The sequence below is a fragment of the Rhinopithecus bieti genome, unplaced genomic scaffold, assembly GCF_001698545.2.
Source record: "Rhinopithecus bieti isolate Rb0 unplaced genomic scaffold, ASM169854v2 scaffold_947, whole genome shotgun sequence".
Lineage (NCBI taxonomy): Eukaryota > Metazoa > Chordata > Mammalia > Primates > Cercopithecidae > Rhinopithecus > Rhinopithecus bieti.
In genome coordinates, this window is record NW_016803664.1 from 573440 (window position 1) to 584042 (window position 10603).

A 10603-nucleotide genomic window follows, 5' to 3' on the forward strand; every position below is an offset into this window, starting at 1 on the left:
CTTGGGAGGTAGCGTGCTATATGTGTGGATACATATACACACATATACATATGTATACATATTTACACATACACATATACTTATGTATACATATTTAGACATACACACATATACTTATGTATACATATTTACACATACCTTATTGTCTACCCACAAGGAAATGTATAATCTGCAGAATCACAAATAGTGATCCTCCCATTCACATTCTGAAATAAGAGTTTTGATTCAAGAGGGGGCCAGGCGTAGTGGTTCACACCTGTAATCCCAGCACTTCAGGAGGCTGGGGCAGGTGGATCACTTGAGGCCAGGAGTTCGAGACCAATCTGGCCAACATGGCAAAACCCCACCTTTACTAAAAATATACAAAAATTATCTGGGTATGGTGGCTCACATCTGTAATCCCATTCACTTGCAAGGCTAGGGTGGGAGAATCACTTGAACCCAGGAGGTGGAGGCTTCCGTGAGCCAAGATCATGCCACTGCACTCCAGCCTGGGCAACAGAGTGAGAATCTGTCTCAAAAAAAAAAACAAAACAAAAAAAAAAAACAACCAGTTTTGACTCAAGAGGCCTAAACATGGAATAACAAGACATCCTGGCTTAGCCAAATAGTCCTAGTTTATTTTTATTTCTCAATATAATTATTAATAGTGCAGACTCTCCCCCTACAAAAACGTGTTCCACTTTGAATAATAAATTACACATTACCTTACCTGAATGGCTATTGTCTCCTTTATGGAACATTAGTTAAGATTTGGCTGTGAAGCGGACAAAATTAGAATTAGTGCTGCAATTTTCCTATAAGAATACAGGTGGTCAAACTGGTTAAATCACCCTGCCTTTTCCTTTACAGAAAAGTCACGAACACGGCAATATCAACAAAACAAGGATGGCTCTCAACAATGAAAGAACCAGCCCTGTTCCCCTGTCTTCATTAGAATTTGCTATTCATAGGCCAGGCACGGTAGCTCCCACCTGTAATCCCAGCACTTTGGGAGGCCGAGGTGGGCGAATCACAGGCTCATGAGTTCGAGACCAGCCTGGCCAATATGGTGAAACCTGGTATCTACTAAAAATACAAAAATTAGCTGGACATGGTGCTGCATGCCTATAGTCCCAGCTACTCAGGAGACTGAGGTGGGAGAATTGCTTGAACCCGGGAGGCAGAGGTTGCAGTGAGTTGAGATTGTGCCACTGCACTCCAGCCTGGGTGACAGAGCAAGACTCTGTCTCAAAAAAAAAAAAAAAAATTGCTACTCATGCAGTTTGTCAGGACCATTTCAGAATAATGAGAACTCTCTTGCCAGCCCCTAGGGATTTTAAATGTCACCAATAGTTATGAGAAAAAGTCTCACACACTTTATCTGCTTACATTTATATTATTTCTGACATACTAGGCAAAAAGTAGGCAAAAAAATATATATTAGGCAAAAAAATACTTTGAATCAGGAGCTATTTATTTTTAAGTTACCAGTACAGAAGGGAAGGCTCTCTTTCCATCAAAGTTCTCCTCCAAACCTACAATTATTGGGAACAGCAGCTCCACAGAATGGAAAAGCTACCAGCAGGCATTCAACTGAAATCAAGTCCCCTACCACACATCCCTCCTTCACTCTCGCAATCACAGCAGTTCTCATTCTCACTCGGTGAGAAAGTCAATGAAGGAACTACTAGTGTTAGGGGTGACAGAAAAAGCAGCATTCACCCAGGCAGCAATTTAAGGCAACAGATCTCCTTACCCACAGTGTAATAGCAGACCCCTTATCCTGAGGGATGCCATGAATTGCAAAGCCCTAGTCTCCCACCCGCACTGTCCCAGCAAGTTTTGAGCATGTTTGTACATGCTCTTGCCCCCCAGGTAGCAATGCTCCCGTAGTGTGTCTCAAAGTTCAGTCCCATAGATGGCCTTATAACGTAGGTACTCTTCTAAGCACTGAAGAGCATTATCATCTACCTTTGGGTCAAACTTGTTGGCCAACAGGTGATGGTTTTGAAGCATCCAGTGCAAGTCCCCAGCCCCATAAACACAGATAGCCCGCTGGTGGATTCCAGAGCAAGGGCCATAAGGAGCACCCTTATCGATGTCTCCCTCATGGCCCTGCCACTTGACCAGCCTGGCAATAGAAGTCATGTCTGAGATGTCGTACTTGCGGTGATTGGGAACAGAGCCAGGCATCCACCGTGCACGCTGAAGGGTGGCCCAGAGGTGTTCATCAGGGCTATAGGTGTCTTTTACCCATTCAATCAGTTGTTGGGATTTTGGGTTCTTCAAAACATGTTGGACAAAATCTCGGGAAGCCACAATATACGCATTCCCTGTAAACATAGTTAAATTATAAGGGGGAGGATCCTTCTTCTTGTTGGTTAGGTGTAATGTGTCTCCCACTACCTCAAAGTGATATTCCCAGCGGGTTTGTTTGTGCTTAGGAGGTACCTCTGTCTCCATGCTATTCCTCCCATTCAACATCTTGAGAGCCTGGACCATCTCGGCATTGCTCTTTAGAGGAAAGTCCGTCCCGCATGTATTCAGGAAGTATTTCCATGGCACCGAGCTCTGGAGCAAGTCTTCCATGCAGTTGAGGTCAGCTTGCACCCTAGACCAGGAGGCATAAATCACCCGAACCAGCTTACTGGCTATGAAGACATTTGGGAAGCATGAAATAATTGCTTTGACTGCCTCTTTGAAAGTTTCTGGGGACTTCTCATCCACGTGAATACAGTATATGTTCTGAGGGGCATACACAGCTCGCAGTAGCCTTTCAAAGTTTTCAATCTTCTCATGAATCACCATAGAGTACGCAATAGGGAACTCCACCTCTTCTTTGCTCAGTGGGAACTGTATGAACTTCCTTTCCGCCTTGAAGCGTTCACAGTCTCTGGTGAGGGAGAGATAGTGGGTGTCTGTAAAAGGCTCCCGCTTCTTCTTGACCTCCAGGTTATTCAGAATAGCGTGAAACACGGCTTCTGGGTCCCCTCGGGTGACCCCTGAACAGTTGATAGACCTCTTTGCTGGCAGTTTCAGGGAATTATACAAGATATTCCTACAGTACTGGCTTTGAAATTCCCTGGACTGCAGACCCAAGTGGTCAGAGCCACACTTCAACCTTAAAGAAAGTTTCAGAGCCACAGTGACCAGCAGCATATAGCAGCCCAGGGCCCACAAGTAATGCTGCTGGCAGAGTCTCTTCCATTGAACCATTGTCACGGAAGGGTAGACAGGTGGAGATTGAGCACAGGGAAGGAAGAGGAGGACACAATCCTTCGACAGAACAAAATGCCTCCAGTTACAAACTAATCATTCCCAGAAACATCAAGTTCAATTCCAAACTGATGATCACAATGGTAGGCAGGATTCTGCGTGTGGTTATTTCCCACCATTCATGGTCCTTTTCGGCTCCAGGAGCTCCTGTCTAGGACAGAACACTGAAAGCTCATCCAAGATCAACTGCAGAGGAAGAGGAGGGAAATTTTAAATGGGAACAATTATCTGAAAAATACAATTCCAAACTGATGGCAAAAAATAGTTCTTACCTGGACAAGTATCCTTAGTAAAGACCTGCCTAGAAACCCCTTACATCTGGTTCGTTGATGGAGATCTGTAACCTGACCCTACAAACTAGCCGACCACACTAAGGTCTGGATCTGGCTCCACCTCCACCCCAGGAGAAAAGAAAGAACTGAGCCCCTGCTGCCATGGAGTGTCATTAGTAAGAGCAAGTCCCCACCCACCCTTCATTCCTCATTCTTCTTCTCATGCCTTACCACCCTAGAATGTAGCTCTTCTCTGGGGTCTGGAATTTCTGATAGATCTGGAGAGAAAAATTCATAAAATTCAGACTCTTGGCATCGGTTCTAGAAACCTAAAGGTCCTTTTAAAACATTTCTTGCTTCTATTTTGGCAATTTATACAGCATTAGAAGGCTTTTCACCATATATACTGGTCAGATGTGACATCTAGCCACACTTTTTCAAGAATGTTCTTAAAGAAATAAAAATAACTGGATATTATCCAAAAAATGCATTGAAATCATTCAGAGTATCCATCCAAATTTAAAATATAATTGCACACAAGCTGTGTATATGCAATATTTAATGAGTACCTTTAGTGGGTGAGAAATATTTTTCTTGAGAAATATTTATTTACATTGTCCCATTTAATAACCTTCACAACCAATCTGAAATGTATTATTAAGCCTCTTTTAGAGATAGGAAAACAGAAGCTAAATAACTTGCCACATACACACATGTTTTAAGAAGCAAATCCGGGAGTCCTCTCCACTCTCTCTTCTCCCCCAGTGTTTCTGTCTACAAGCCTAATGCTTGTTCCAGCAAACTACACCTACCTTTGAAATACAATACAGGAAGTATTACAGCTCTTTCATATTTTGTTTAGACTCCCAAACAAATTTCACTGTCCGGTGAAGACCAGGAAGCCCCTTTTAAAAAATAAAGAAAGAAAGAAAGAAAAGAAAAAACATTGTACAATGAAATCCTAAGATGAATATGGGAAAAAAAGAAAAAAGAAATACAACAAAGAGTACTGAATACCAGTAAAGAAAACCAGATATTACAGAAAATAATCCCTAAAAGGAGAGGAACAAAATGTGCCACATCCTTCAAGTGATGATTATTTTCCATTGTTGTAGCTCTTTCTAAACACAAGATTGTATTCTCTTTAGTAATAGCTTTTATGGGAATCTAAGAGGAAGGAAAATGAAAAATGAAGAAAATCTCACCTTAATAGCTTCTCTCCTGCTTAGGGATCATCTCTCCACAAGGTGTGATTCTGTTTCCAAGTGAAGACTGGCCGTTTTCCATGGCAGCAAAAGTGAACAACCATGTCTCCTGATCTTCTAACCCTCCAAAAGGTATTTTCTGACATTCATAAGATGTCCAAGGAACTGTTTCAGGCTCCTCTTTAATATCTACAAAGTAGAGAGCAGCAGGTGGCTCCATCACTCACCTTTTTACTTCCTGCTCTCAGGTAAGACAGCAAGCTCAGATAAATCATGCAGAAACATTCTCAAGTCCAAGTCATTCAGGGAGGTGAGTGAGGCAGCAAAGAATGCTGGCAATATCTGAGAAGGCAAGCGGTCTTTCAGCCAGACCAGCCCAGTTTGTACCTGTGTCACGAACTATTCATAAAAGCCTGTCAGTGCTCACGCAAAAACTTGAAAGCCTTTTTCCCTCAACAAGGAACCATAGAAACACAAAGATAGGCCCCTGCCTTCTTTTGTTTGGGAGTACAAATGTCACTCATGTTCCCTGAACATTACAGGAGGTGGGAATAAAAATACTCTTCAAGGATTTTTCTTTTGTTATTTTACTTTTCTTAAAAAAAAGAAAATCAATGAAAACCACAGTTCATTCTTCAAACGCAACTGCTCCCTCCTAGCCCCCCAACAGAAAACATCCATTTGCCTGTCTTTGGACGACTATTAATAATCTGTAGGTTGTAGAAATACCCACAGGGTTCCAGTTTGTAGAGCTTGCTCACTAACGTCTGTGAGTCTAGAGCTGTCGGCAGTCTAAGGAATGGATTACACTATGGGCTGTTGGACTTCAGTGAGAGCCCCATGGGGTGGTTTTGGCCATGTTATAGACTACAAAGTGCCTTCTTCAAAGCTGCTGACATTGCTAGCCTCTCCCTCACCCAGTCCCCAACTGCTCCTCCTAAAAAGCAACATTCCTAGCCAAATATCTGAACAGAACAAGTTTTTTGTTGTTTTTACAAAGCGTCTGACTCTGTCGCCCAGGATGGAGTGTAGTGGCGCGATCTCGGCTCAACGCAGCCTTGACCTCCTGGGCTCAAGCCAACCCCCTGCCCCAGCATCCCAAGTAGCTGGGACCACAGCACACACCACCACACAGAGATAATTTTTTAAAAATTATTTTTAGTAGAGATGAGGTCTTGCTACATTGCCCAGGCTGGTCTCAAATTCCTGGGCTCAAGCGATCCTCGCACCTCGGCCTCCCAAAGTGCTGGGATTACAGGAGTGAGCCACCATGCCCAGCCTGAAATACAGCAAAGTTAATATAAAGAACTTAACTAGGTATAAAGTTAAAGTATAAAGTGTTGGGGAAGGCAGGCTCTATAAAGGTACTAGCAATTGTTGGAGGTAGCTACCACTCCTAGATTGAGGAAATTAAGGGAGGAATTGGAAATTACTAAATTGAAATTTTGGGTGGAGGGACACCAAAGAAGCTGAAACTCATAGCTCTGAAGAGTGGGGACCACTCAAGTAATGTTGAGGTCTGTGAGCTCAGAGGAGGGCCCTCTGGGCTGAGATCCAGACCTCTCAGGAGGCAAATGATATCTCTGCTGATAGCTACTGTAAACTGAATGTAGTGCAGCTACACAAAGGAACAGCCACTGAGAGGTAAATAGGCGTTGACGTGATGACGCTCACAGAAGCAGGAAGCAGATAGAAAGCAAACAGGAAGTCCCTCCTCCAGCCAGCTGTCTCCCTCCAGTGCCCTTTATCGGGGGAGTTTAAGCAGAAAGGTGGTTTGCAAGAGGCATGAATAATCTCCAGCATTACAAAGTAGAGTTGAGAAAGGTGGGTTTCTTCTGAAGATAATGAGGCAATAATGGAGACGAGTGAGAGTTGCCTTCTTGGTGCATGAATTGTTTACACACATTCACCTCCAAGACTTTCAGCGCAGAGAATTTAGGTATTTTCTTTTTTGGTCCTCTCTCCACTGGCCTCTGACTGTAGATGAAGCCACAGCAAAGACAGGAAAGTCATGTAGGGTTGCCAGAGGTGCTTGAACCAGAGCAACTCCATCTTGAACAAGGGCTGGGTAAAATGAGGCTGAGACCTACTGGGCTGCATTCCCAGATGGTTAAGGCATTCTAAATCACAGGATGAGATAGAGGAGATCGGCCCAAGATACAGGTCATAACGATCTTGCTGATAAAACAGATTGCAGTAAAGAAGCTGGCTAAAACCCACCAAAACCAAGATGGTGACAAGAGTGACCTCCTGTCCTCACTGCTACAGTCCCACCAGTGCCATGACAATTTACAAATCCCATGGCAACAACAGGAAGTTACCCTATATGGTCTAAAAAGGGGAGGCATGAAAAACCCACCTCTTGTTTAACGTATCATCAAGAAATAACCATTAAAATGGGCAACCAGGGCTGGGCGCGGTGGCTCAAGCCTGTAATCCCAGCACTTTGGGAGGCCGAGACGGGCGGATCACGAGGTCAGGAAATCGAGACCATCCTGGCTAATACGGTGAAACCCCGTCTCTACTAAAAAATACAAAAGCTAGCCGGGCGAGGCGGCGGGCGCCTGTAGTCCCAGCTACTCGGGAGGCTGAGGCAGGAGAATGGTGTGAACCCGGGAGGCGGAGCTTGCAGTGAGCTGAGATCAGGCCACTGCACTCCAGCCTGGGCGACAGAGCGAGACTCCGTCTCAAAAAAATAAAATAATAAAATAAAATAAAATAAGCAACCAGTAGCCCCCTCAGGGATGCTATGTCTATGGAGTAGGTATTCTCTTATTCCTTTACTTTCAGAATAAACTTGCTTTCACTTTATGGACTCACCCTGAATTCTTTCTTGCGCAAGACCCAAGAACTCTCTCTTGGGGTCTGGATCGTGACCCCTTTCTGGTAACAGTCATCTGCACCCCTACTTGGGCCCTGCTCCACAGGCTGTTTTCTGCAGTACTGGGATTCTCAGTGACTTTCCATTGTTGAGTGTAAAATCTCTGGGACAAGAATGATTATGGGATAAGCACTTGCTTCAGTATTCAAATCTAGAAAACCCCTCCACTTTCTTCATATCTTACTTTTCTTTGGTGACCCCCTCAAGTCTCACCTTTCCTATAAAAACTGCATTATAGAGTCTCTCAGTAAGAGAAAACACTTTGAATACTTGAGGGCTTTTGTTTGTGTATGTGTTTTTGTTTTTAGAGAGAGGGTCTCGCTGTCACCCAGGCTGGAGTGCAGTGGCAGATCATAGCTCACTGCAGCCTGAAACTCCGGGTTCAAGCCATCCTCCCACCTTAGCCTCCCAAGTAGCTGGGACTACAGGCACACACCATCATACCCGGCTAATTTTTATTTATTTTTTGTAGAGACAGGGTTTCACTGTGTTGCACAGGCTAGTCTCAAGCTCCTGGGCTTCCAAAGCGCTGGGATTACAAGTGTGAGCCACTGCGCTGGACCTAAATATTTTTGTCATTTGAGACAAGGTCTGGCTGTACAGCCCAGCCTAGAGTACAGTAACCTCTGCCTCCTGGGCTCAAGCAATCTTCCTGCCTCAGCCTCCTGAGTAGTTGTGTTTTGTTTGCTTGTTTGTTTATTGATTGATTGATTTTAGGGATGGGATTCACTGTTCCCTTGGCTGGTCTTGAACTCAGGAGCTCAGGCAATCTCCCCGCCTCAGCCTCCCAAAACGCTAGGATTACAGGCATGAGCCACCGAGCCCAGTCAAATATTTTATTTTTAAGGTAACCAAAATAAGTTGCTTATGTGTTAAATATTTGTTAATATCACATTAACAAATCATGGCTCTATTTTGTTGAGATGATCTACATTACAGTAACATCAAGTACCTAGTAGTAAAACCCATTGTGGGACTCAGCCTGAAAAAGCTAGGTCTGAATCCTGGCTCTGCCGTATTCAACCTGAATGATCTGCAGCAAATTCATTCATCAATCTGTATTTTAGTGACTTCCTTTGCATAATAGAGGCTAATACTAATACTTGTTTTGTAGGACTATTAAGATTAAAGAAGATACATAAGAAGGACCAGGCAAATGTAGCCTGGTACTTGGCAGCCCCTCAGTGAAGGTTATCATTAAACAGATCCAGAGCTAGCCCACAAAGACCTATTTTACTGACAAAATAACTCAAAGTGGTTACAAGTAGCATTCCTGAGCTCTGGACCAAGCAGAAGTGTTAATGCTTATGATGTACTGAGGGAAAGGACTAAGAATTGCCCTCCATCTCTGTGCTCTATGGAGAGACCCTATTGTAAGTTGTCACCATCAGCACCTCAGGGAGAACAAGACCAGGGATGCGCTGCAGCTGACCCCAGGGAGGTACAGGAGAGGGGACAGAATGGCTGCAGAAGGGTACAGGAAGATCAGGGGTGAGGCAACCTGCAGAGATCAGGCAAGCATTCAGAAAGATGGCCAGCAGCTTCCACACCTTAATTCCATGCTAGCCCTGAAGAACATACAGGACACTTGGCAAGAGGGAGGAAGGGCACAGTCCCAAACTGCCTGGGATCCCAGGCACATTTCAAGGCAAAAACTTAAGCCTGGTGTATGTGGCTTTTCAAAGGGTTCCTTTTATCCCTGCTAAGGACAAAAAGTACAGCCAGATGATGCTGAAAGCAAATTTATCCAAGAGCCCAGGAGTCATGAAGCTATTTAGACATCCCAAGAACTGAAAGGATGACCTTCACCTCCCTCAGTAACCAAAATATACAAGCAACATAGTATAAGTAAGTCCAACCCAGTCCTGAGTTTTCCCACAATGACTAGTACTATGATGCTGTCTTTGAAATAGCAAACTCTTCCCACTCAGACTCCTCAATCTTTTTCTCCTAACCATGAGTTCAGGCTTCCTGTGGGCCAATAGCTTTAACTTCATCCCTTGAGCTTTGAATGATAAATCCTTGTATGTCTGTGGGAAGGTCTAAGAGTTCCAGTCACGGGAAACAGATAAATTAAGCTAGGGTCATCAAGGTGGTGCTGACAGAAGCCAGTGGGATTTGATGTTGACCTTGATGGAGGCTCAAGGAACCCTACAGTCCCAACACCAGCATCAAAGAAGGGCCCAAGAGGTAGGATTCATCTTAAGCTGAATTTACAAATTAGCTAATGCACGCTTTTACTTATTTTGTGATGGTGGCATTTACCTTTGCCAGGCATCAGCTTGGTCTTCTCATTGACAAGAAGCTCCTTGAGGTCATGTTCTTTATCTGTTTCCATTGAGCACCTACACTGATAGGTATTAACAGAATCCCAGGGCTTCCCAGAACAAAAACTGTTGAGTATAGGGCAGGTCACAAGTACAAGGGCAGTTCCAGTGACTTACAGAGAAGAGGCTCTGACTCAGAGAAGCAATGAGAGAGGATAAACAGGAAAACCCAGTTAATGTGTCACTGATTAGGCTGGAGCTAGGGTTTGAAAAAGACTGAAGGCACTAAAGAAGATGGGGAGAAGAGAGGTAGGGTGTTTTGAGCTCCAACATTAAATTAATGTTCCAGGCAGTGAGCTCTTAACAAAGATGAAGTTATGACCTCTAGTCACAGACAAATGGTTAAAAGACCCAGTGTGATCAAACTGGTTTCTAATCAGGGTTGTAAAGTGAAGCTCAGACTGGATGCAATTTGCTGAAAGACAGAGACAGCCTGTAGGTTTCTCCTTAGAGCTCTACCTCCTCTCTGCACCCAAAGCTCACACTTGCTCTAGACAGCCCTCCTGGATGCACTTCACATGGCCTGGAGTGGAAAAGAAAAGAGATTAAAGAAGAAAAGAAAGAGAAAGAGAGAGAGAGAGAGGAAGGAAAGGAGGAAGGAAAGAGGGAAGGGGAAGGGGAGGGGAGGGGAAGGAGAAAAGGAGGGAGAAGGGGAAGGAT

At 44.1% G+C, this 10603-nt stretch overlaps 1 protein-coding gene across 4 annotated transcripts; it reads right to left on the minus strand.

Moving 5' to 3' along the window:
• Positions 1–1435: 1435 nt before the first annotated feature.
• On the minus strand, positions 1436–10056 carry GCNT3 (glucosaminyl (N-acetyl) transferase 3, mucin type). Of its 4 annotated transcripts, XM_017896017.1 has the most exons (5): positions 9882–10056; positions 4736–4924; positions 4343–4435; positions 3762–3808; positions 1436–3444 (listed from the first exon to the last, which is right to left on the minus strand). In XM_017896017.1, the coding sequence occupies exon 5, from the start codon at positions 3196–3198 to the stop codon at positions 1882–1884; it is 1317 nt and encodes a 438-aa protein (XP_017751506.1). In that variant the 5' UTR covers positions 3199–3444; positions 3762–3808; positions 4343–4435; positions 4736–4924; positions 9882–10056; the 3' UTR covers positions 1436–1881. The 4 variants fall into 4 exon arrangements, with proteins under 4 accessions (XP_017751506.1, XP_017751517.1, XP_017751512.1 ...); XM_017896028.1 differs by lacking the exon at positions 9882–10056 and having other exon boundaries at positions 1436–3409; positions 4736–5149; XM_017896023.1 differs by lacking the exon at positions 9882–10056 and having other exon boundaries at positions 3729–3808; positions 4736–5149.
• Between the last annotated feature and the right edge of the window lie 547 nt (positions 10057–10603).